Source organism: Sardina pilchardus, chromosome 22 (genome assembly GCF_963854185.1).
Source record: "Sardina pilchardus chromosome 22, fSarPil1.1, whole genome shotgun sequence".
Lineage (NCBI taxonomy): Eukaryota > Metazoa > Chordata > Actinopteri > Clupeiformes > Clupeidae > Sardina > Sardina pilchardus.
Genome location: NC_085015.1, coordinates 20,278,963 through 20,306,462, shown reverse-complemented (window position 1 = coordinate 20,306,462; position 27,500 = coordinate 20,278,963). Strand labels below are relative to the sequence as shown.

The 27,500-nt window shown below is 44.1% G+C and overlaps 2 protein-coding genes across 3 annotated transcripts in view; one reads left to right on the top strand and one right to left on the bottom strand.

Moving 5' to 3' along the window:
* Window positions 1-3,881: 3,881 nt before the first annotated feature.
* On the bottom strand, window positions 3,882-5,123 carry LOC134069606 (uncharacterized). Its single transcript, XM_062525600.1, has 5 exons — window positions 4,819-5,123; window positions 4,651-4,708; window positions 4,341-4,501; window positions 4,088-4,163; window positions 3,882-3,959 (listed from the first exon to the last, which is right to left on the bottom strand). The coding sequence occupies exons 1-5, from the start codon at window positions 5,092-5,094 to the stop codon at window positions 3,925-3,927; spliced, it is 606 nt and encodes a 201-aa protein (XP_062381584.1). The 5' UTR covers window positions 5,095-5,123; the 3' UTR covers window positions 3,882-3,924.
* An 11,663-nt stretch (window positions 5,124-16,786) lies between these two features.
* The window catches only part of si:ch211-183d21.1 (uncharacterized), a 15,322-nt gene continuing 4,608 nt past the window's right edge, over window positions 16,787-27,500 (top strand). The window contains exons 1-9 of one of the 2 annotated variants that reach the window (XM_062526120.1): window positions 16,787-16,960; window positions 18,584-19,465; window positions 21,080-21,251; window positions 23,383-23,519; window positions 24,314-24,867; window positions 25,215-25,476; window positions 25,784-25,919; window positions 26,280-26,449; window positions 27,126-27,164. In XM_062526120.1, the coding sequence (XP_062382104.1) occupies window positions 18,631-19,465; window positions 21,080-21,251; window positions 23,383-23,519; window positions 24,314-24,867; window positions 25,215-25,476; window positions 25,784-25,919; window positions 26,280-26,449; window positions 27,126-27,164 (2,305 nt within the window). In that variant the 5' untranslated portion in view covers window positions 16,787-16,960; window positions 18,584-18,630. Of the gene's footprint in view, window positions 16,961-17,425; window positions 17,493-18,583; window positions 19,466-21,079; window positions 21,252-23,382; window positions 23,520-24,313; window positions 24,868-25,214; window positions 25,477-25,783; window positions 25,920-26,279; window positions 26,450-27,125; window positions 27,165-27,500 lie in introns of those variants that run through there. The other variant, XM_062526121.1, reaches the window with a different exon arrangement.

Below are 27,500 nucleotides of genomic sequence, written 5' to 3'. Positions count from 1 at the left end.
GAAGCTTAAAGAAAGAAAGGTGGAGAGAGAGGGGGAAGGTGAGGGAGAGAGAAAGAAATATAGCTACAGGAAAAGAAACACTAAAAGAGAGGGAGGAGAGAGAGAGAGGAGGGTGGAGGGGAAGAGGCAAAGCTGATATGGGTAGCTTGAGGAGAGGAGATGAGAGTGAATCGAGATCAAAGCACATGAATGCCAGCGGAGGACACATACTCAACTCGCCCCCTCCATCAGCAGTTCAGAGTTCAGTGCCACCTCAACTCACCTCTCCCTCTTCCTCAATGTGTGTGTGTGAGTGTGTGTGTGTGTGAGTGTGCTAGATTTGCACATGGGAGGATTAGCAAGGAAAAGAGAGAGAGCGAGGGAGACAGTTGAGAGAGTTGAATTTCCAAAAGACCTTTATAACATAATATACTGTACATGACATTAGTTTAAAAAGAAGAATATGCTAAGTTCCTCTTCAATGGAACATGAAGTGCTATTTCAACTCCAAATACTCTCAAACGTGTACATTTTCAGTTGCTTTATGAAAGCAAACATCATGGCTAGAATCCAGATTGAAGCAGTAAAAAGCATTACAACATCCTGATTCTGCACTTTTTTAGGCTGCATTCCCACTATTCAGTTTTCATTTTAAAATGCTTTATCGTTTTAAATACTATCTCTGCCCATGTATCTCGTTTTCAATTTCTGAATCTACCAATACTGAATAATATATAGAGTGTTTTTCTGGATAAAAATACATCATATAAGCCGTGGAGACAGTATTTTTCGTTGATCAAGCACAGAGCTAGCACAGGCATAAACTAGAGCCCAAAATCGCAAACAGTGGATTGTTCTTAACAGTCTTCTGTTATAAACTCTGGGTTTGCGAACAATGTTGGTGCTTTGTTTTATGTGTAGAGAGGGACCCAGAGCAAGATTATAAATAACCAATATTTGGAACATTATTACTGTTCAGATAATGCTATTTTGAAAGCGTTTGGCTTTAATCCTTGGCTCTAGTTAACGCAGATGCTATAGAACTAGATCAACGAAAAATACTGTCTCCAATACTGTCTTTGGAGGCCAGTAAAAACACTGGATGCCATGACTTTTACACAAGATCTTCCTTTTTAGGGAGAAGGGTAAGAACTTCTCTGCGACAACTTGTTGCAGCCAAAAGCACTCATGGAAGTCCATCCATTCTAGACACCTTCCCACTCTCCATCCTTTCCTTAATTGCAGCATCTTTTGCAACTCTCCAAAGATTATCACCTCACTGAGCGATCACATTTGAATGATCTGAGACTTTTGGGAGTGCACCTTAAAAAAAACATTGTTCCACAACCTCACCTTCTAAGCCATAGAAACAGAATGCCCTTTTGCAAATTTCATCTGGATCAAACGTCAAATCAAACCAGTTTCAAATCTTAAAGTGTGAATAATGCACTTCTGTCACTTCCTTTTTCAAGATTACAAAAGTACTTTGAGGGTTCGGCAATCTCATTCACGCTGTCAGGCAGACACACTCCTTTGGGAATGAATAGAAATACCTGAATCAGAAAAATCACTCTGTATCACTCAAGGCTTTGTTTTAAGGCTCTTCATTCTCTTTATGGGCATTTCAAACAAAGTCTGTTCAGTGTTTACTTCAAAAAGATCCTTGTCTTTGCTCACGATAAAAGGGCAAACTGATTATTTCTTCAAGCAGATGACTGCTTCGGAGACTGTCCAGACAGGGGAAATACCTACTGAGGCACACACATTCATTAGTAGGCTAAAATATGCGTTAATGTCTGAGAAAATGTGCCTTTGTGTTTGCAAGCGAGTGTGTGTTTGCGCACACAAAAACAATGGAAAGTTTATGCGCCTGAATTTATCAGAGACCATATTTACCCATTCTCAAGTCTTAAATGGCTTAGTGTGTGTGCGTGTGTGTGCGTTAGTCCACAGAGTGTAGCTGAGCAACATCTAGGGCTCTCTGTATTCTTTTCTGGTCGTCTACAGACTGGACGGCCTCCTTTGTCCTCCTTGATCACAGCCTCAGCTTTCTGGTGACGAGAGACAGAGAGAGAGAGAGAGAGAGAGAGAGGGAATAAAAAACAGAAAGAGTGAGATAGTGGAAGGAGTGAGGGAAAGTATGTATGTGATCCAGATGCATCAGTAAACATCTTCGTTGTTGTGATTGCCACCACACAGGAAAAATGTGAAATGTGCAGAAGTAGATGGGACTATTCATGACAGGTTGGTCTTCCTCTCCCTGGCAAGGAAAAGAAGAGCTTCTACTGTACATATTGTGTAAAGACTGGTGTGCGTGACTGAAAATTGACTGATTGATTGATTGATTTGGATGGAGTTGGAGTTGAATTGAATGGTTATCTTATAGGGACAGTAGCTTACACCATTCCAGTTGTGAAACATTTAAATCATTTAGGGCCCTATTTTGGCGATCTGAACCTCTGTGGTGAAAAGCTTAAACACATTAAGTGGTGTGTCCAGTCCATATTGGGAGTTCTTTTGGTATCAAACATTGGGCGCATTGTTCAAAAGGTTTGTTCTTCTGTTTCTTAATCATGGGTGTGTTTTGAGCATAACATCCTTTAAACCAATGAGAGTGACATCTGTCATTACCATTTATAGCAAATAGCACAACTTTAAACTGACATTTTTCCAGTCAGTGTTGCATTTAAAGGAATCTGCTGGCATGCAAGACCGTGTATAGAACACAGGGATTCCACTAAACCTGACTTTATTTAAACTTGTGACTACATGCATTCTACACTCGTCTATCATTTGAATTCAAATGTAAAGTGAAACTTCATTATGCATAGCAAAACAATGGCAAAACAGTTCTATACAATTATTTACTTTAAAGGGATAATCCGGACTGAAATGCACTTTACAGGAAATGTCGCTGTTGCAGCTGCCAACGCTATAACAACACTTTATAAACATTTCCGGAAAGGTACGGACTCGATTAAATTCATTCTGGACTCTCTATCCGACCACATAAAGGCGTGGGGATACTTCGGTTTGGCTTTAGGGATCCTCTACTCACTACCACGTAAGTGTAGTGTTGTTTGGAACAGTAGAAGAGGTATAAAAATAGCGTTTTGTAGCGGCGAAATGACATGCCCGAGTCACCTCCAGGCTAACGAGTTTTGGCTAAAAACGGTGAGCTCGAACTTTCTCAAAATACATCCGAATGACATGATTTTGGTGTCAACTCAACGTATTTACTCCCAATAGTCCGAAAGATTGATCTAAAGTGCATTTCACTCCGGATTATCCCTTTAACTATTGACTGGCAAAGGATTATAATCGAAATTGTAGCTTTAAAAAAGCAGCCTTTACCCCAATAATGTTCAAATGACTGGAATATGATATTTGTCCTGCAGAGAAGTTGGGACTGCTTGCTAGGGGCTGCTTACAGTACATCTCGTGACAGTGCATCTTCAGCTGTGCTTTACACACGCTTTTCACTATAAACCAGTTTTTCTTGGTCAGAGGCGTAATGATTTTTAGAGTCTAAGATAGTGATTTTTGGATCACGCACCACACCCCACCTTATACCACACCCCTGGGCGTAAGATTTAATAAAAGTGGAGTGCATGTTACCTGCACCAGAAATTCGTCACTGACTGGGTGTAAGATATGAATAAGCCTTGCGTCGCACTTTAGTTGCGCCGGGTGTACGACAGGGCACAGTGGTTTAAGGGATTTTCACATTTTCTTGCACCACTATACATCCTATGAAACCATTGTCATTGTATTTAAAACATTGTTTCAAAATTACATCAGCATGCATGGAATAACATGTCCAACGAAACTGATCTCATGTTTGATGAAACATGTTTAATGAACTATGATGATTTTGTTGTGTAGGTGACTTAAGTCAGAAAGTCCCATCTCTGGACTTGAGGTGTTGGCAAGCCCAGATGCAATTTAATCCTGCTCCTCCTTCAGCTGAGTCTCACAGGCTGGAAAAAAATGGCAAAGAACAAAATCAACACTTGCCATGTATCAAAGAATGCCATCAAAATGAAAATGAATGAATACATGAATGTGTTCCAGACTTTGATCACATGTTTTAGTTGTTTTTACTTACCTGGCACATTACTGTTCTGCTCTTCAAATGAGGTAACATCGTGGTAATGCCCAACTTTAGCTCCTCTCATTATTTTCTAATGAAGAAAGAAAACCATTAGTTCAAATTCAGAAATTGATTAATGAAGAAATATTATATCTGCATACTCACATCAGTCTGAACCGATTTGTCCTTCACTCACTAGTCTGTCAGATCACAATTAGTCCACATAATAGACACATTGCAATGACGCGTTACATAAACTGAACTCTACCTTGAAGGAGAACTTGAACTTGGGCATCTTGAAGAAACAGCACCCTGTGGTCTCTTCGTCCTGAGCCATCTCCAGACGGCTGGCTGCACACTCAGGAGCCTTGGTGACCTCGGCCAGAGTCTCCCTTAGCTCGGTCTTCATGGCCTGAACCTGAGAGGAACCTGTGAATAACAGAGTGTTCTATATTATCTTCTTCATTCAAAGCTGGTTACGTTGGAGCAGGTAAAAGATTATTTTATATTGTATATCCTGAATGTGAAAATTGTTCAATCCAGTTGAGGTGATGCTTTAGATACCATCATGAACTTACTTGTGCTTGGAATAGGAGAGCCCTCACTGTCAAGACTTTGTGCTCCATTCTTTGATTTCTGAAGAACACATAGCTATATCATGAGTAAAAGGTATACTCTAGTACTCTATATTGTTTAGTGCAACACTCCATGACCAACCTAGCTCAATTATAAGCATCATACTTTACCTTCCAATTGAATTTAGCCATCTTCAGCCAGGATGGAATAATTTTCTTTTTGGTCTTTTCCTTATTGTTTTCCTGTAGTCCAGTTGCAGCTTTAATTGGTGGGATCCTGGGTTCAGAAGCTGCTAAGTTTGTTTGGCTACAAGTTTTTACAATCTCTCCTGTCAAATTCTCCACAAGGGAGGACTCAAAAGATGGATCTTCTGATTCCAGGGCAGAACACAGCACATCTTCAGACCCAAACTCTTTAGTAAGATCCTTGTACACATTTCGGTACATCAGGTGAAAATTCACTTGCTGCGGATGACTTTCATCACCTGCGATACCAAAACGTGTGTCAAGCTCACACAGAATCTTCTGAATCAATTGTCTGGAGATATCCAGAACTTTATCTGGAACTCCGTCCTGATGGGTGCTGGGAGTGCGTAAGCTGTCAACTTTCTTCAAAAGTCGAATGACCAACATGGAGACTAGGGAGGCATAGTCATACTTCAAGTTGTCACTGTTGGCAGAAGCAGCATTTCCCTCAAACTCTGTAGAGAGAGTCACCACCTCTTTGACCATCACTTCTGTGATCATACAGGGTGATGTTGAGGTCTCTAGGTTCTGCTGGGAACATTCTTGGTCCTCAGTAGATGCTGAGGGCAACAACCACGATGACACGAGTTGCTTCACAGCCTGCTCTACATATCCGTAAATAAATGCAGATGGAGCTTCATTCTGTCTCTCAGCTCTGGCCGGTAACTTGCAGAGAATGGAGTCTGAAAGACTCTTCCCCACTGGCACAGAAATAGTCTGGAAATCATGGGAGAATGCCCTCATTTTTGATTGAGAGATCCATTTCTCCAGTTGGTTTGGCAAAGGAACAAGTCTCTCACATCTTTGACATTCTAAAACAGTGTCCACCACTTCATTGGCACATGCAGGAGACAATGAAGAGCCTTCCATGTTGACACCCACTACAGGGGGAACAGGAGTGACATGACCTTTGGTTAGGTCTTCAATTTCTGAGTCTGAAACTGTTTTTAAGAAGTGAGGCGATTGAGGGCTTTGTGACCTGTCCTTTTTTGTTTCCAGTCCAATCACTCTGACTTCAGTCAACATAGCACTGAGGATCTTCTCAATCAATGCCATTTGCTCTATATCATCTGTACTCTTAAGTGCAGAAATATCACCCTGCATGGACACAATCACTTGGCTGATGACATGTCTTGCAGAGGCCATTGTTGTCTCCTCTTTACTGTCAGAGTAAGCAGATTTGGAGAAAAGATTCCTCACAGCATTCTGAATGGCACAGAACATTGTTTCCGATGTTGCGCAGATCCATCTCATAGAGATACCTCCCATGACTCGTGTTGCCTCCACAAGATCTTTCATCCCCGCAACGACATATCCAACAACGTCATACGCTGCTGAGTGAACGTTTTGGCCCAAGTCTTTGTCCATGGAGTCAATAATATCATAGACAAAATCATCAACAACATCATCGACCAGATCATCAGCAATAGACTGTGAGTGGGAGCCGGGTGGATAGAAGGCATGAAGCTCACAGAGGTCTGTCTGGCTCTCTGCTTTCATATTTGACTCATGGCAGGAATCATTGTTGAGAGTTGTGAACAAAACCTCACTCACTTGCTCGGTTGCTCTTTTTCTAAATTCAGTGCCGGTCAGCTGATCCAGCAAAGGAATTGAGAGTGTCAGTCCAGAAGCTTTGGCATGTCCAGCCCTCAAGGGTCCCTCTATTAAGACCGGCACACCATTGACAATACCAACACGTTGTTGCAGAATCTCATCGGCTTCTTTGTTTAGTGCCAAAAGCATTTCATCTGTAATGCTCAGATTTCCCTCCTCCAAGGACAACTCTCCATCCTTTCTGGCATCTGACGTGCTTGTCCTGTTCCAAGGCATAAACACATGTAGATATCTAGCAAAAATGTACAGGAAAGGTAAACTACAGTTGACATAAATGTAAAAATAAGAGAAACAATTTCACACAAGGATTATATTTGGGCATGATTTACAATCAGGAAGCTCTACTTTACAGATGCACTGGACTAGAGATGTGAGTTGCCCTGACCTTGCTGTTCCACATGGAATCACGTATGTGATAGGAATACATAGAACCTCTCTGAGGGCTGGGATCAGGAAATGACGAGTTGTCCGGACCACTATGCAGGAACCAAGCTGGTAAACGTCTTCTTTGGTCCCCTGAGTAAACAAAAACGGACCAAAAGCTTTTTCATCTGCATGTTAAAGGATACTAGAGAATAGAGAGTTGTTTTTGTTCTCTATTCATCATGACATTGAAGACTACTATGACATTGTGATGATGAATGCTGTTCTTCACAATATAGCCTAACCTATTATACTTTAACATACTGACAAAAGCATGGTGTCCAGGGTCGTAATTGTGCCTCAAGGTTGGTGCGTCAACTGAAGTAGGCTAGCCCAATGTGGAACTTTGTGAAAAACTTTCTGTGATCTTATAAAAGATTACAACTGGTGTTTGCTGTTTGTTGATCATCGCCATACACGCTGCTCGAGTAAACGTTAACTCATTGCGACAAATGCGATGCACATCTGGAATGTCCAATGGTAGGTAGCCTACTGCATGCTGACAATAAGCAAGCTATCATAGACTATTATTTCCTTTCACATATATTCAGACATGTTCTGGCCAACTAGCATACAAGAGTTTGTTTTGCTCAACATTCAATTCACCTATGCCAACAAGAAACAGCATTAATTTTAGTAACAATATCAGACTAATAATCAAAGAGCGACATTTTATCTCAAATCGCAACACTTCAAATACATGGCCTATATTTAGAATAGGCTATAGCTCTTGAGTCGGACTATTTCTGAGCTTACCTCTTGTCCTTCTGACATTGTTAGGTCGGGAAGACAAAAGCCCGCAAATTGGAAATGAAACTGATTTTTTTGCCTGGGCTTAATTGGCCTGTAATGTTGAGGAATTGCAACGTCGACCTGCTCAAATGAGGTTGCGTTTAATCTGAGAATATTTAGCACATTACCACGAAATCTAGGGCCTAGCTATTATGACCTAATGAAACAGCTGTTTGCGTCACAATGCCCTGGCCTGTCTGCAGAGAATGAACGTTCGTGATTCACCAAAATAATCATCATAATCATTAGCCATCATTGCTCCGCTTTTAAACTCTCTGATAACTAAACTCCACTTGCGCGTCATGCCTAACAACGCCCCTTAGCTGTTCTAAAATCGATGTAAACGGCATTTTGGTGCTTATTGTTAAAATAAAATTGTTCGTAATCGTCCCCTTACAACTGTAAGGATATATCTGCTTTCAGACTAGGGGAGGTGGTAACACAGGGAGAGTTGTAAACACCACCATGCAACAAAACAGGAAGACGTATGATAACATTGGCACACAATTCCACCACCATTCGACATGGTGATTGTTACGCCTAGAATGTCACCCGTTATAACATTTTGACATTAGAAATTAATATTTTTCAGCACAGCTATTATATTGTAAGGTAGGCCTACTTTTACCGCTGAAGATACAATCATGCCTCATATTACATTAAAATTCAAGCATAAACCAAAGCCCTGGGCCTATACAGCAAGATACATATGGCTGTCAGAGGTAGGGCTAGGTTGTAACACTTATACTGTATGTGTAGCCTACATCCACCCCACATGCATTCAAATTAGTACAATTGGTAGATTTTTTTTTTAAGTAGATTCTTTTGGCCTTTTTGCCTTTATTGTTACAGGACAGTGAAGAGTAGACAGGAAGCAAGTGGGAGAGAGAGATGGGGTGGGATTGGGACATGACTGCAGGCTGGATTTGAACCTGGGTCCCCGTGGGCACTCGGACCCGTACGTGGTATGGGCGCTGTAGCCTGCTGCGCCACAGCACCCCCCGGTAGATTTTTAAAATGTTACAGAATTCTTTACTATTGGGAGGTGGGGTCTTAGCCTACAAAGCACCTTGTATTTTACATCAGATCTGATTGGCTTTCGCTTTTAAAGTTGAAATTTTCTCACATATGCTCGTTGCACTCACTCCCGACATCCAATCCGAGAGAGGGAGCTGATTTGGGATGTCTAAAGAACACAAATGCCTGCAGAACATAAGAGTGTGTGTGAGTGCAGAGGAAGGGGGACGAATGAAAGTGAAAAGGTGGCAGGAGAGAGGGAGGAGGGAGGGGTTGATTTGGGGTGTCCAAAGCACAAAGATGCCTGCAGAGCACAAGCAACTCTCTTGTCAGCATGCTGAGTGATCTGAGCTGTGCTCAACTCCCTTTTCCCCCCAATTCTGCTGCTGTGTGTGTGTGTGTGTGTGTGTGTGTGTGTGTGTGTGTGTGTGTGTGTGTGTGTGTGTGTGTGTGTGTGTGTGCGTGTCTATGTGTGCGTCTTTGCTTTGTATCTGCATGTATGCATGTTAGTGACTTTCTGTGTGTGTGTGTGTGTGTGTGTGTGTGAGAGAGAGAGAGAGAGAGAGAGAGAGAGAGAGAGAGAGAGAGAGACTGTGTTTGCTTTGAAAACATACAGGATGTCTCTCATGGATGATGCAGCAATCAGTCTTTATTCCAGTAAAGGACACCTGATCGTTGAACATACCCTGGATTCAGTTTTTCTGAAAGTCTGAACCACAATCTCAAACTCTTAACACATGTGCTGTTTTAAGACCCCTCAACCTTTATTGTGAGTGAATTTGGCCAATGCAAACAGGTCTGGCTACTGACTGAGATGTGATTGTTGAGATTGAGATTGTTGTCGATGTCCTTCCCCAATTCCCAGCAGCAGGTACATAGGTGCTATTCACACCTCTTGCACCCTGGCCCCAGGTGTATGAATGATGTCAGGCTCCAGACCTGTCTTTGTCACCATGGTATGAGATTTTGATGATCACATCTGTGGTGGTCACAGCAGCTGCTTTACCATTTATCTCATCTCTGATAGGATATACTGCTGCTTATACCCTGATGTCCATGTGTGTGTGTGTGTGTGTGTGTGTGTGTGTGTGTGTGTGTGTGTGTGTGTGTGTGTCCATCCGTGAGTGTGTGTGTGTGTGTGTGTGTTTGGTGGTATCTGGAGCACAGTCTTCCCATGAGCCTCTTGGGCCTGACAACCGATTTATTACCCAGTATGCACTCCGCACAAGGAACAGGGCTATTTCAGACACAATACCCTAGAGAGACAGAGAGTGTGTGTGTGTGTGTGTGTGTGTGTGTGTGTGTGTGAGAGAGAGAGAGAGAGAGTGTGTATGTGTGTGTGTGTGTGTGTGTGTGTGTGTGTGTGAGAGAGAGAGAGAGAGAGAGAGAGAGATGAGGGAAGACACTGGAAAAAGAACCCTTTGATGTACAATTTATGGCCACCCCCCTATTTCTTCCTCTGTCATTATACCATAAATTAATTATTTCTCTTTCACTCTCTCTTGCCCATTCCATGTGTGTGTGTGTGTGTGTGTGTGTGTGTGTGTGTGTGTGTGTGTGTGTGTGTGTGTGTGTGTGTGTGTGTGCAGAGGTATGCAGAAAAGCATCTCTGAACTCACATGTCGAACCTTGAAGCAGGGTAGGATCACAAACTCTCTTTTTCCTGTGTGTGTGTGTGTGTGTGTGTGTGTGTGTGTGTGTATGTGTGTGTGAGCGTGCGTGCGTGCGTGCGTGCGTGCGTGTGTGTCTGTTCATGTGTGAGTGTGTGTGTGCCAATACCAATTCGCACACACATACTCCGCTGTGTATCCAACAAATCACACAGCATGTGTTTGTGCTGCTGCATACTGTATCTGGCAAATGACTCTGTGTTTGTGTGTGTGTGTAAACATATCAACATACGAGGGGTGGAACATGAAACAGATGCGGCTTACACAGATGTGGCATGTTTTATTCTTAGTTCCCATGACAACGCTGGCCTGTGTGGCACCTGACCTACATATGTGCTGAATCAATATAGTAAACACACGTGCTGCACACACACACACACACACACGCACGCACGCACGCACGCACGCGCACACACACACACACACACACACACACACACACACACACACACACACACACACACACACACACACAGGAAAAAGAGAGTTTGTGATCCTACCCTGGAGGATCCCCCAGTGGTTAAATTGATACTACATTGACTCTGCATTGATGACACACTTATACATTCCGCCATGTCTGAGTCTCAGGCAAGGGTCCCCAGTGGAGAGGCCAAGGCCAGACAAGGAGAGCGAAAAAATCAATGCAGCCACAACAACCACAAAACAAGCCAGCCATATGAAAGAGCCATGTTTGGACACGGTTTCCTTAACAGTTAAGAACACCCTGTTATACACGATCAGTGTAACGGTAGCTAGCTAGTATGAGAGCTGCACAGTGTGTACATTGGGTAAACCTGCCTCACAGAAACCTGCCTCTCTATTGACATGATAGCATTACACAGTTGCGGCAGCTACACACCCATGATGCAAGTCTCCTGTTCCACCATATCCCAATGAGAGCTCTGTGAGACCTGGTGAACACGGAGGCCATTTTACTACAGTGAACTCATTGGCGTTTTCAAGAAAGCAGTTTGAGATTAAGTGAGCAATGTGATTGTGTGTTATCCTGCTGGAAGTATACTGTAGCCATCAGAAGGGTAACACTGTAATCATAACGGCATGGACAGTCTCTAACAACAACACCCAGGGAGGCTGTGGCATTTCAACAATGCTGAATTGGTACTAAGGGACCCAAAGTCTGCCAAGAAAACCTCCCCCACACAATTTCACCACTACCAGCAGCCTGAACCATTTGATACAGGCAGGGTTGATCAATGTTTTCAAGTTGTCAAATCCGGACCCTGCTATGTGAATGTCGTAGCAGAAATCCAGACTCATCAGACCAGGCAACATTTTCCCAATCCTCTATTGTCAAATGTTGGTGAGTAATTACCTGGATTTGGTGCATTGTGTATACTCGGCAGGAAAGTGTTTTATGCAAGTTAAAAAAAAAAAGCATATTAATACCATATCAACTTAACCTGACTTTCGCCAGATCCTGTAGTTCGCTGTCTGCTTCACACAAGGATCTGGGACTTCTCGATAGGAGATGTATTTCTGAAGGCGGGTCCTTGTAAAACATCCTCGCATGTGATTTGATAAACCACTTGCCTGTTATCGTGAATGACGTGCTAGGCTTCTTCAAACTCTTGCCAAACCCGGTCGGAAGAAGAGTAAAAACATCCTTGCCACCAATAAATGTCTTCAAAACTATTCTCTGTTAATTTTTTAAAGAATGAATACTCGATAGATTCGACAAAACGGTTGAAATAGCAGAATCAATGTCAGCACAAGACTCCTCGCTGCGTGCCGCCATTGTTATTTGAATCAAACACTCGCTTCGGCGCTCCTGATTGGTTGCTTATTTTTTGATCACTGGCCCAGGGGTTTGGATTGCCCTCGCGTCCAGACCCTTGTGTGGAGCTCAGCGAAACGCCTCTGGTGGAGCATGGCGGAACTACAAGGGTCTGGCGAGAGTCAGGCTAATATCAACTGCCCCTGTAAATTAACCTCGTAGCTGAAGAAATGTTGCAAAATCAATGTATAAACCTCGGCTAATAGTTGGGAGATTGGTGGCACCCAGTGCGATTTCTTGCTGACGTAGCCCATCTGCTTCAAGGTTCAACATGTGAGTCCGGAGATGCTTTTCTGCATACCTCTGCTCTGTTGTAACGGTTAATTGAGTTAGCAGTCTGCCCATCCTCCTTTGACCTCTGGCATCAACCCTTTTTACCCAAGAGAGCTGCCGCTCACTGGATATTTTCTCCTTTTCTGATGATTCTCTGTAAATCCTAGAGATTGTTGTGCGTGAAAATTCAAGATATACTGTACATAGTATATATTTTTTTTTGATCCTGTGAGGAAAATTCAGTCTCTGCATTTATCCCAATTTGTGAATTAGTGAACACACACAGCAGCACACAGTGAATACACAGTGAGGTGAAGCACACACTAACCCAGAGCAGTGAGCTACCTGCCCAACAGTGGCGTTTGGGGAGGCAGGTGGGGGTTAGGTGTCTTGCTCAAGAGCAATTTAAACCGTGGATCGAACCGGCAACTCTTCGTATACGAGCTCAAAGTCCTAACCAGTAGGCCACGGCTGCCCCCCAGATCAACAGTTACTGAAATTCTCAGGCTGCCCCGTCTGGCACCTACAACCATGTCACATTCAGCGTCACCTAAAACACCTTTCTTCCCTGTTCTGACCATTGGTTTGAACTTGAGCAGATCTTGGCCTTACATGTCTAAATGCCGACATTTTATTGGCTGATTAGATATTTACGTTCATAAGGAGCTGATCCGATGTACCTAATAAAGTGGCCAGTGAGTGTGCAAGATCACTGAGACACCAGTTAGTCGGCTGGCAGGCCTGTATCACTGCCTGTGCCAAATGTGGTGTTGTTGGTGTTTGCAAGGCTTTGCATGCCTTTCATGTAATTTCATCATTACTCGGCTCATTACTGCTGCTTTAAGCCAATGGTTTCCCCCGAGGGTCATATTACTGCACAGGCAAACCCCATGATTTTGAGACACTTTGCTCTAGCAAATTAACTTTATGATCACAGATCACAAATTCACATTTTGACTTATTTACCTGTTTAGGATACATATATGGGTACTGTATCTTCAAGCTGCCAAATTCATGTAGATCTACTGGCAACATATGGAGTGTTATCAACCATGCTGCAAACTCCCTGCAGTCCCATGTGACGTTTGAGGTGATGTGGACTAGCTGCTTTCATCTTCCCGTCTTGCACCTTGATTTCTGAGCCCACTTGTCTCTGGGAGATGAAAAGAACATGGCGTGATGGAGGACGTGAAAAGAGAGGAGTAGTGCAGATCATCTCCACCCGAGATGGGGAGGCATGACTCGTGTAGCCCAGGCCACAAAGGGTTAACATCCTAGAGGTAATTGGGCCAAGCAGAGCGTGACTAGAGTGGTCACCGTGACAACCATCCAAAATAAAAAAAAACTTGAAGGTGACAGTTGAAGGGCCATTGCGAGCTTTTGCAAACTTGGGAGGAGGTGGGCGGGGATGATTGACAGCAATCCAAGGTCATCCATTGCAGGAAGACATTCAAAAGTCAACTGGTCCAACTCTTGTCTAATTAGTAGAAACCCTTGTGAAATTATGAACCCCATCTCTTTGCTAAAAAATGAATGAATAAATAAATATTTTGAAAAAAAAACCTGCTGTCATTTGAGATATGCTTGCTCTCCCACTATAACCCATTATCTGCATGTTATGTCCCTGTGACATGGCTTGTCCTTGTTTCATAATAAACAGGTTGAGTGCACCGCATGGCCATTTGGATGGTTTGTCATTCAAGTGCTGTTGTTTTTAATTACCAATTAAAGATAATTTGTGTTTGTATTGCCCTGTGGTCCCATGGTTCATATTTGACCCGTCTGAGGGGATGAGAACTAAGGACGTCCGGCATCAGTTGACCTCCACAGCAGGCGCTTGAGGCACTGGGGTCCCAGCATGACGCATGAACACGGGAACATGCTGGAGAGAGGCAGGTTGAAAGTGCCATGTGCAGAGGAGAGGACACACCAGTAAGGAGAGTCATGTAGGGGTGGGAGCACCATCTCCAGGAGATGAGTAGACATCAGGCATGTGCCGTCAGGGAAGCATCACCTGCCAAATTACAGAGGAAACAGCTTACAAAAAATAACATCAAAATATACAATAATAATAAGCCATTTTCTTTCTGATCTATGCGGTGTCATTTGTTTTGTCATTGAACGCTGAACGTGTGCTGCCTCTGTGTGTTCATATGAGTCTCAGTCTGGTTCTGATACTGTGTGGTGTAGGGGCGGTGTTGGTGGAGTGGCTGAGGAGTAGTAACCTGAGAGACATGGATTTGATTTCTGACTGCAATTGTTGTGGCCTTGAGCAAGGTACTTAACCCTGAGTTGCTCCAGTGAGACTTTTTGCAATCATCTAACATATGCACATTTCTTTGGAGGAAAGCATCAGCCACATAAATAATAAAAAATAATAATAAATAAATACATAAATAACATGCACTAGCATAAGGACGGCTGTGTGTGGAGCCTACTGTGTCCCTAGATTCACTCATGGAGGAGGATCCAGCAGGCGCTGACTCATCCAGACATATCTTTGTGCTGAAGGCTACGTGGTCCTCACCGTGAGACTGCGTTGAAAACATTCTGTTGGTGTTCTAAAAAATATATCTGGTGGTGTTCCGAATACATTATGTGCATGTTACTTCTGTGTGGAAACAGTTTTCCCTCACTAAACCAGAAGACATGCACTGAATCCTGATGTGCATAAATAGTGCCTCTCTCTCACACACACTGCGCGCACGTGTGTGTGCGTGTGTGTGTGTGTGTGTGTGTGTGTGTGTGTGTGTGTGTGTGTGTGTGTGTGCGTGTGTGCAGTTTACACTGCAAAGATCAATTCCACTGACACTACCTCATCATATTATCATGTGGATTTCATTCATTCAAAAAAACTGTAAATGGTCTGCAGCTATAGCTCATATACGAAAGAGCAAAACTTTAATCAGCTACACGAGTGTCTTAGATCATAGCAGTTTAATTCTGATGAGCCAACTCAAAGTGGTAAATGGTGACAAGAGGTTGCTTAAGACGTTCATTAACTGCACCCCTAGGCTGCTCAAACAGAAGGAATATTCTGCTCTCTATCACTAGCTCTCCCGGCCTGGCTCTGCTTATCTTCCCCCCCCAATCTCCGCCAGTGAGTCATCCGAGTCTCTGAGGAGCTGGAGTCAGAAAGCCTTTCTGTGTACACATAACTGATCCTTCGACGGCGTCCCATGTTCTGGCCTTATTCGTTGTTATCTAAAGGGCAAATCTGATCACATAGGAGAGCACTCACTCCAGGAGATGATTTCTGTACACTCTGGTGAGTTGTCTTACCCCCCACTTCCCCATCCTGAACTCTGTTGCTGCAGTATGCAAGTGCTGCCATCTGCTGGCCATTTCCGGAATTTAACTCGGACTGCCTAATTTCGAATAGCATCCCCCATCACAGCCTACTGACACAATGTTATTGCGCCTCATACTTTTACTATTTGCTGTATATCCCAACCACCAACTTTCTCTGTACCATATCCTGACTGTAGTTCTATTGATTCAGATAAAGGAGAGAATACTGCAAGTGCTCCCTTATCCCATATTGACCCTCCCTGGGGTGAAATAAAGTATTCTGCAACTAAGCAATTGTACAGCTTTGCGCACATGGTCTATGAACTTTGACCCCATGGGACCAATTAAAGTTAATTTTTTAAAACTGGGTGTTTACAAAGTACGCAGACAACATGTTAGGACCACAGTTCGTCATGTACATTTCTGCTGTATGTGTGTTTACTTGTTACCGTCAAAATATTTGTTTTGACTGAGTGCGAGGCTGCTGTGCGTGAGCCACAACTTGTTCTTTGCATGTGTCCATACAGTAGAGTTTAGGCTTAGGCCTACTGCTTTCTTACACAGAAAAGGGCTTGCCACTAACAGATTGCAGGAATTAAGCTACTCTAACTCAGTCTGCACCTTCTTCCAGTAGAAAATGAACCATCAGACCCGTTTCCAGGAAAGCGTCCTTACTTCCGACAAGCGATCGACGTTCCATGTGGATGTTACGGTAAATGCGAGATCATCTCGCATTCCAGTCTGCGCCCCCCGGGAGACCTCGCTCAACCCGCGAAACATGGGGGTTCACTCCGCTATTCTTCTCGTCAAAACTGTTTCTAACAAGGCTAAACTTTTAGGAAACGACTGCACATTTTAAGGCAATTCTTGACACATATAACTTTCTCAACCAACTTGAGTGTTTCGCGACAAATTTAGTTTAATGAGTCTGTGACGAAGGGAACGATGGCGTAAGTCATTCAAAACATCCATCCCCCAATGCACAACCCCCCTCCTATCCAAAACCGCCTACGCAAGAAGGAGGAGAACCAAGAGGAACGGAGGAGGAGGACAGACCAAATGTGTGCATTTGTAGTTGAAGATTCCCAAGGAGTGAAAGTAACGCGCTGAAAGTTGTCTAACGTCTTTAAAGAAATCTTCATCGTCACCAAAGAAGCTTTCAAGATCCAAAAGGACAACCCAAACAAACACCGTAAGAATAACTCACGTCTGCTAGACAAAACTCTAGATTTCATCTTAAGCTATGTGGATGGTGCCACTTTAACGTTAACGTAACCTGAAAATTTGGTGAATTATACCGATTACGGCAACTTAAGCCAGCAAAGAGTGACCTTTTCATCAGGGTTTCTGCAGCCCAGTCACGCATCTCCGGCACAAGCAACTGGTTCCGTTCCGTAGCCGAGTCTGCATGTTGGAATGTCTCCCAGGACATTGTTTCACCGACTTGGATTGTCACTTTAGGCTATTTAGTCTAAAGTATCGCATTCAAAGGCATCACTTTTTCACTCATATCCAGGCGCTAAAAACTATTGTGACTTTCACCGATTCGTAGTTCTTAGTAACAGTGTTGGGTGTCAGAGTTGCTTGTCTCGATAATAGCTATATTGTTGCTATCCTTTAATCCACATTGGGATACATTGCATCAATCCATCGATTGCATTGTGAACTGCGCGAAAGACGTCAAGGGACGTTTTCAAGAGGATAAACATAAGGGGGAACGACTGGTAGGAATCACTTTTCATCATTGAGGAGCTAATAGCGTAGTTTCGCAGTGTGACGAAGAAAATCCATGGAGACCCTGGGCCTCAAGCACTGTCATTTCGAAAGGCCCGCCGCTTCATAAAGCGTCTTGTACCCAGATATGTAGCTTCTTCTGCATCGTCAGTCTGTGACTCACCCGACAGACACGCAGTTTTAAGAGGTGTTTCAAAAGAGTGGGGAAAAGTGTTTATTACTCCATGGCTTTGACACATGACTTCTCTTTTAATCTCAGAATTATTTGTGTTTCATGCACAAAGCTGACAGGATTCTTCAGCCTGGTATGTTATCTGTAAGGATGCAAATATTAGGCTACATGATATCTTACTCAAAGTAGTTTATGTGAGATATATAGTTGCCATTAAGTACTAGTAGCCTACACCTTTTCATTAGTTTCACACAGTTTATTTTTATGGGTTAGTGATTATAATTGTAGGGCATGTGCCATTTGTGTCACATACACACATATAACACCTTCAATTTGTTTTGAGATCCTGTCACTGTAGCCTATGTTCATGCTTTCATTATCGCAAAATGATGTAGAGAAATTACTCACAAATTGTAGTAATCTCAGGTGGATAGTGTTATTGAAATGCAAGTGACACTTACTGCTGAGTTAGCAACAGAGCTTGATGGCCCATCACATTTGTCCATCTGTTGTGTTTGACCTTGCATGTTCTGATGATGCATGCAGCTCACTACGCTGCTGTTGTGTGTGTGTGTGTGTGTGTGTGTGTGTGTGTGTGTGTGCGTGCGCGCGTGCATCACATGTCATTATGTTGTAATCAAGGCTCTTTCAGACAAAGTTAGCATCACACTTTCTTTCAACTGTGTAAGTGTGTGTGTGTGTGTGTGTGTGTGTGTGTGCATGTGTGTGTGTGCATCATGTGTGTGTTTTTATGGACAAGTTAGGAGAAGTGAAAGTGTCTAGGTGGCATTAAAGAGGAAACTTTTTTCCAGTGATTCAGACCAGAGATTCTTTTTCAATGGATTTTCAAGCATGACTCACTCTAACGTGTGAGCGCTGACGATGACTCTTTAATGTCTGTCCCAACAGGAGCGCTGAGTGTTCCTTCCCTCTCGTCGACCGCAGAACCAGGACCAATGGGGCGGCTGCTCTGCGCGTGGGCCCGTGCGTGCGCGCTGTGCGTGTGCCTGTGTCTGGCGTCCATCTGCGCCGAGGGCTGCCTGATGATCAGCGAGGTCAACAGCGACAACCCCAAGTTCGACACGCACGAGTTCGTGGAGCTGTTCCACTCGAGCAGCGCGCGCACCCAGCTCAACGGCTACACGCTCGTCCTGTACAACGGCAACGGCAACCTGGCCTACCGCGTGGTGGACCTGACCGGACACTCCACCGACGACCGGGGCTTCTTCCTGATCGGCTCGCGCGAGCTCAGCCCCCAGCCCGCCGTGGCGCTCCCGCCCAACAGCATCCAGAACGGACCGGACGCCGTGGCCCTGTACGGGCCGGGCACGCCGCCGTTCCAGGAGGGGGAGTCGGTGCGGACCGAGGGCCTGGTGGACGCGCTGGTCTACGCCACGCGGCGCGGCGGGGACGTGGAGGGCCTGGCCGGCCACCTGACCCCCGGCTCGCCGCCGTTCCTGGAGGACCCGTCGCTCTTCGCGGAGGACGAGTCCATCCAGCGCTGCTGGGAGACGGGGCACCACTGGGCCTTCCGCGTGGCGCCGCCCACCCCGGGGCGAGCCAACAACTGCACGCTGCCGGCGCCCGCCCTCGCCCGCATCGAGGAGGTGCGGCTGGGCGGCCTGGCGACGAGCAGGCACGTGGAGTTTAGCGTCGCCACGGAGATGGGCGCCATGGCGCTGATGGTGTTTGATGGACAGACAGGAGCGGTCAGAAAGACGATGGATATTGCGGGCTCCGGTCAGAGCTCTCTGAGGCTTCTGTCTGTTACCATAGACACCAGTGGAACAGGTAATACACACAGGCAGGACACACCGACTTCACACACACACACATTCATGGAGTCACACACCCAGAGACACATTTTCAGAGATGCATACATTCTCAGTCACACAGGCATGCATACATAAACACACACACACATGCATGCACGCATACAGGCACCCACACAAGAATACAAAGCATAATATGGTCCTGTATGTACCAGGAGTCTTCTTCCTTCTTCTTTCACACTGAAGTCACCTCCAAGTGGGTGTCAAGGAGATGACCTCTAACCTCAAACTTCATCTTCTCAGTGATAACACTCCTGGCAGCTGGCAGGATGTGGTGAACCACAGATTAGACATACTCCAAGGCAGCTCTGTATATGAGGGGATATTATGTTTAAAGTGAAACCCATATTCTCAGCCTTGCCAAATTTGTACTTAATATGATTTGTTTTTGTCCTAGAGAACACAGAAAAAAACATCTTTTGTTTTGTGCTTATGTCATTTGCCATTTATTTGTCGATAAATCTGAATTTGGCATGAGTATGAATTATTTGGACTTTAGGAGAAATCTAGTGAGTTTTTACATAGATCTCCATTTCTCAAGGTCACCCAGTACTGTCGGTATGTCCATGGGAAAAATAGAGAAACAGAGATCTAAAATTTGCCAGATTTGTCAGCATCATCAACCAAACTACATTCTTCTGTTTCCCACGATACACCCCTTGATGGAGGTGGTTCAAATTGATTGATCACATTTTACAGCCCACATTTTCTTGAATTGTTTTTCAGCTTACTCATTTTCCACATCAAGCTGTGTTTAATTGCACAGAAAGATTGAATATAAGCCTCAAAAGCAGGCACCATGTCAGCTTGGATCACAGTTTATGTTATGTCATCTTAACAACCACAGTTGCTACACAAGTCAGAAGTAAGACTGCTCAAATGTGCAGCAGCAGCACATGAGTCTTTGCACTTCCTGGCAACAGATCAGAGAGTTGTAGACACAGGTGAATTGTATTGCTTAGCAGTCATCCTGTTGTTTACTGTGACTGCTACCACACACACACACACACACACACACACACACGCACCCACCTCTTTAGTCTACCCACATGTTTTTGCCAGTCTCAAACATGTTGACATGTTTGTCAAACATGAAATCTTAGAAGCATAGCCTTTGCTAATTGTGTTTATACAGCAATTGTGTTTAAACAGTCACTTACATTGCACAGACATTCATTGTTTAAATACTGTAATTATGGTGCAATTTGTCGTTGACTGATCATGATTGAGTATAATGATTTAAGGGGCTATGTATGCTGTTTTTGTTGGTAAAATGTAACCAAAATGCACTTCAAAACAATGCATTGTCAGGGAAACAGTGTTTTTACAAAAATCTTTTTAATGTTTTGATTTTCATATCCCTGACTGAGGGTCACATAAATATGCAAGTGTTATGAAGAGACTGAGCCAAACAGCAAATTCTACTTTTATTAAGCCTGAGTTTCACAGTTGTCTGTGAAACAACAGTTTGTTTTGATGGCAACGATGCAATATTGCACTTTTTTGTTTTTTTGTTGTTCAGTGATTGATTGATTGTGGTGGGTCTTTAATATTCTTCCTCCCTTGACTGCAGGCTCCACAAGCGGGGCGGTGGCCTTGTACGAGGGGAAGGTGGCCGACGTCCTGTCCCAGAGCCTCGTCGAGCCAATCGACGCCTTTGTGTTCTCCGCCGATCCTCAGCCCGTCAACGCCACGCTCCTGGAGACCCTGACGCCAGGACGCCAGCCCTTCACCCTCACCCACGGGTAACTAGGTTTCGGTTTTGCCACAAGTTGTTGATATTTGAGTTCATCTTTGGTGCACTTTGTTGATTGGCTGGTTTGGTTATAGCTCGGTCCAAGCCACTATGGTTGACTCGTTGCCAAGGCTGTGTTGAATTTAATAGAACGTGCATTGCAGACTGCACCTCCAAAGGTAGCCTACAGTCTATGATTCTGATCCAACACAATTTGGCTAAATTCAGTTAATGGTTCCTCACAGTCCGCTAACTGTGTGTTGGAGTAGAACTGCTACAATTTGAAGTGCCAATATATATCTCACATACATTATAACATGTACTCTTGGTCTTGGGATCTGGGGGAATCAGGAATTTGTCACACACTGTTACTGTTTCTGTTAGGAATCTTCTCAAAAACTGGTTCACTTTCCATGTTTCTAAAGGGCTACATTTGTTCTACAGTACATAAGCAAGGAAGCTAACAAAAAACTAGCAAAAAATTAGCCAAGCCACTTCACTCTCCCCTCACACATTGGTTTACAGCAATTGTGCAATAGTGTACTATTTGCGTGAAATTGTGTAATATTGCCATGTCAGTCGGCTCTTCAGAGATTATCATTGCTGGTTTGTAAACAAATCCACATGAACCGTGCCCAGGGGCAAGTGTGCGAGTTTAAGTGGTATTTACAACAGTTGTGTCAAATATAATACTTCACAGTAGATGAAAGCCAGGACCAAAACAAAAGAAGCACATTGAGTGGAAGCACTGAAAAAAACCAAAAAACTTCCATTTCTGTTATGACCCTGTTATGACCCTGTTGAGATCAGGGTTGCAACTGACTAATATGTTTATAGTTGATTAATCTGTCAATTATTTTATTGATTAGTTTTGTAGTTGTTTAATTGATTAAGTGGCAGAAAATGGGTGTTATATTGCAGTATATATTGAAGTTTAAGGAGGTAAAATCAGATAATTAATTGAAAAAATGATACAAACTGATAAAAGCAACACTAAAGTCGCACACACGCTATTTGTTTATCCGGCAAATAACGATGTCCACAGACAAAGTAGAGTATGCTGCATGATTTTACGAAAGTATGATGTACAAGTCAAATTTGTAGTTTCTTATGTCTCATTTCATCGAACTACAGATACGCTACCCGATCTGGTGAAGTTGCATAGTGCGGTTATAGTCAATAGAGGGCCGCGAAGTAGCAGATTAAGGATTGCCAAAATAGTTGACGATTAGTTTAGTAGATTATCGTTGAATTGTTGCAGCCTTATCTCAGAGGAAACTGCTTGGACCTGTCTGTAGTCCGATGTACAGTATGCCCCTGCTCGCTCGCTCACTTCATCTAATCGTTTCATTACATCAACTGAGTATACTGTAGTTCAGCCTTTCATATGGAGCTAGTGAATGAATGACTGATGATGATCCCCTTCAACAACTTTTATCTCAGTGGTTGACCATCAGATCTTTATATTCAGGATTAGCATTTCATACTCCGTATTCCACTACCCATTCAAAGGTTTGAGAGATCAGTGCTCTAACAAGGAGATTAGATAGCCAAGTGCAGTTAGTGGACAGTGAATTCAAGAGCAACATCATATTTCCTGTTTAGAAGAACAGAAGATCAGCGGCTAAAGAACCCAAGTGATTATCAGAGAACATTCTTGTGTAAAGACCTAAATACAAATGGAACCATTCAGCTGAAGATCTAAACTTCCCTCTGGCTGCATGTTTGTGGTAGCCTATTGCATACGAGTCATTGAGAAAGAACGAAATGTCTTGTAAGCACAAATGCTTGGTTTCTAAGTTGTTTATTTGCTGATGTTGCTACATGTTTTTACATTCCATGATTGCTTACATTATTTTATTATATTATTTCGTTGCACTTGTATACACCTTCTGGATATGTGCAGTGTAGTATTCCTACTGTATTGTACTGCATACTACACACTGCAGACTCATTCATTCATACTGAATGTGCAGTGTACCAAATCTGCTATTGTACTGCACACTTTGTAGGAATTGGCACATGCAGAACCAATTAGGGTCACATTTGGAACCAGTGAAGCAAGTGAGGATGGGACTCTTATTTGGGAGTGGAATTTCTACTCTATAAATAGAATTGTAACAGATTCTCCCATTTTGCAGTTGGGACGATGGCCTGTCAGTCAGTCGCTGTGGTGTTGCTGATTGGTCCAGAGACTCCGGTACCTTCATGGAGGCAATGGCCACACCATCAGAGCGCAATCATTGTCCTTGGCCAAAGATCTGCCCTCATGACATTGGTAAATTCACTCATCATTCATCATCCTCACCTTTAGACCTTGTACCCTTCACCACCATATGTTTATCCTATAGCCATGTCCACAGGTTTTCTCTCTCGCTCTCTTTCTTTCTTCCTTTCTTTCTTTCTCTTACTCTGTCAGATAGATAGATAGATAGATAGATACTTTATTGATCCCCAAGGGGAAATTCAAGATGTATTGCATTCCATTTCATGCATTCCATTTCTCACACAAATTTTGGCCCGGAGTAGATCTCCATGGCCTGTAAGCAGTTGTTTCTATGCTGGTGTCTACAGTAGTTCCTAGTGTAGCTATGTTGAACATGTGTTATCATAATGTTATTTATTTGTTAGAGATATGAGCGTGTGTAATTATACCCAGCTGTGGGTAAACACCAAGCTTGTGTGTAATCATACTTTAGAAGTTGTTCAGGTGGGTGCTGGGTAAGGTCTACATTTTTAGCTGTCTCCCTGATCACAGTCAAGATGAAATTGCCTGCTGGAAGACCTCAGTTGAACTAGCAGTACCTGTATAAATATAGAGCCCCGACTGGCATTCAAATGTTGCCATGGTAACTCGTTATTCAGCTCAAACCGCAGGTATCTAACTGTCTGACTCCCACAGGTGTGTTGAGATTTGTGGAAAGGTCACGCTTTCGAGTGTAAATGAGCAGAAAGTTGTATCGTTTTTTTGGTTTGCTGAAAGAGATGAGCGTTGTAGTGTTGAGTCTCTGATTGGTCACTTCCGGTCTTCCTGTGTCCATTTCTGATTGGCGGGTCTAATATCTGTGGCAGTGATTCCAGATGGGACGCCGCTGCCCACCCTCCCGCCGTGGTTGGGGACGGACTTCCTGTTGAACGAGGTGAACTCTGATTCGCCGGGCGTGGCGGAGAACACCGAGTTCGTCGAGATCTGGCACCCCTCGGGCACGCGCACGTCCCTCGACGGGGTGTGGCTCCTGCTCATCAACGGCCAAACCGGGCGGCCCTACAAGGAGATCAGCCTGTCCGGCTTCTTCACTGACGCCAACGGCTACTTCCTGGTCGGCAGCGACGGGCTGGAGCCCAAGCCGGACATCCCGCTCCCGGCCAACACCGTCCAGAACGGCCCCGATGCCGTGGCCCTCTACCGCAGCCAGGAGCCGCCCTCCCAGCAGACCGGAACGCCCAGGCTCGGGCTGCTGGACGCTGTGGTGTACCGCGTCCGCGGCAGCGACAAGGACGGCTGGATGCTGACTGAGGCGCTCACGCCCTACCAGCTGCCCCTGCTCGAGGATCCGCAGGCGTTGCCTGGAGACGAGAGCATCAGCCGCTGCCAAGGGAGGCCCAATACGCTCTCAGCATTCCGAGTGAGCTCATTTACTGTGTCCTGTTTGACTCAAACCAAACGGCCATAGATTAATCCTAGTCCTAGTCCTAGACCAAAAGAAAATGTATCTCCAATGAAAAGCTAAAAAGGTTTTAGCCGAGGATTACAGTAATTTCCTGTGTTTTAGCCGCATTGTGTATAAACCACAGGACAGTGTTTTATGCAAGTTAAAATAAACAAAACCATATTGATACCATGTTAACTGCCCCTGTGTATTAACGTCATAGCTGCGGAAATTTAGCAAAATCAATGTATAAGATGCGGCTAATAATTGGTAGTTCAGGATTAGGCTCAATCTTTGCCAATCAAATGCTTTGTGCGTTTCAGGTGGGCCCACCCACTCCCATGGCGAAGAACGTGTGTCCCCATCCGCCCTCCCCCGAGGGCCTGGCAATCAATGAGGTGGGCGGAGCCTTGGGGCCCAACCACACCCAGGAGAGCATGTTTGTGGAGCTGATTGGACCTCCGCGGACCAGTCTGGACGGATTGGTTCTGATGGTGTTTGAGGGCGGGACCAGAGAGGCGATCCCTCTCCAGGGTCGCATCGGAACTGATGGCCTTTACCTGCTCAACCACACCTCTGGGACAGGTGTGTGTGTGGGTGTGGGTGTGAGTGTGTGTGTGTGTATTGGTGGGTGTGGGTGTGTGGGTGTGTTTGTGTGTGTGTCTGAACATGTAAAGAGCATTGTTTGTGTATGTTACTGCTATTATTGTTATTACAGACATATCATAGACAGCTGCAGTTGTGTATGTGTGTGTCTGTGATTGTTTGTACAGTGTCTTACTACTGTTGTTGCTAGTTTAGACATAACCAGACGTTAGTTGAAGATGAACACAAATATTTACATGTTTGTGGTGTGTGTGTGTGTGTGTGTGTGTGTGTGTGTGTGGTGCAGATGCTGTAGTCCTGTGCTATGGTGTTGGGGTGTGTGATGCTGACTCTGAGATTTTGGACTCTGTGATCTTCACTGATGTGCCACTGCACCTGAAGAATCTACCAGCCAGCACTGGACATATAAACCCTGCAATCAGGTTAGTGTGTGTCTAATAGTGTATCTGTAATAGTGTTTTGCACACATACACAGTTGGAGTTATATATATTTTAGTTGATATGTGTGATTATGCATTATAAGTTTGGAAAATATCCATGTATCTAACATATGTGTGTATGTTGGTGTGTTGGTTGTTGTATGCTTGCCCGGGTGTGTGTGTGTGTGTGTGTGTGTGTGTGTGTGTGTGTGTGTGTGTGTGTGTGTGTGTGTGTGTGTGTGTGTGTGTGTGTGTGTGTGTGTGTGTGTGTGTGTGTGTGTGTGTGTGTGTGTGTGTGTGTGTGTGTGTGTGTGTGTGTGTGTGTGTGTGTGTGTGTGTGTGTGCTTGTGTGTGTGGTTGCAGGGCAGTGGCTGATGGGCGCATCTCCTTGAGCCGGTGTTCCTGCTGCCAGCACAACTCCCCGTCCTCCTGGATCACTTCCTCCCCGACCCCGGGCCTGCCCAATCACTGCCCAAGCCCCACCTTCTCCAGCACCATCCACCTATGCCTGGAGCCCCAGGACCAAGCAGGAAGTAGGTCCCTTCAGTCGACACCAACACTAATGCCCAATGATCAGCATTTGTCATCAGCACTGTCTGCCCTGTGATGTCTGAGTAAACACCCATGTGCAGCTCCCATAGTGTAGTCCATTGAGAAATCAAAACGCACACACACAGACACACAGACACACACACACACACACACACACACACACACACACACACACACACACACACACACAGATCTGCACACACACACACACACACATGTGCGCGCACACACACACACACACACACACACACACACACACACACACACTTGTTGCATAAGAGACCATTAGCCACACTGTCTGAAGTAACAGAATCTGAGTGACGATGATCAGCAGTGAGTCACAACTTTAGTCACAGTCAGGCTTCCTCTCTCTCTCCCTCTCTCTCTCCCTCTCTCTCTCTCTCTACTGTATCTCTCTCTCTCTCTCTCTCTCTCTCTCTCTCTCTCTTGTGCAACGCATCAATGTCACCAATGGTGCCAACACCATGTTATATAAATTGATAGGTATGTAATTAAATGAGCATAACTATAGCTGTTTGTGGGTACACATGACAACTATATGCTTTAACACATTAATTACTTCTGCATACGTTTTACCCACTTATAGATTATTTATTATGACTGAGATAAGGAATGTTTTGTTTAATTTCTTTTCAGGTAATGTCACTAACGAGAATCTAGAGCCAGTCATCACAGGTAATTATCTCGCCGTGATCAGAATGAAACTGACACGTCCTGACATGATTCAGGCTACCCAACATCTGTTTTGTCTCTGTTAGATTTAAGGGATATGTAGAGACTGGGTTTTGATTCTGTCTCTCCGCTCTTGAAACAGTGTGTGTTCTCCCATACTATCATGTTGTTGTATATGCTGGTACTGTTTTATCATATCAAGTATCCACGGTAATCCCACTTGTATTTAAAATTGAGGGGTTAAAGTGTAAAAGTGTTCCAGATTGAAAATCAGATTTAATCTGTTAAAATTCAAAAGATTAAAAATGTCTTCATTCATTCATAATTAGAAAATAGAAA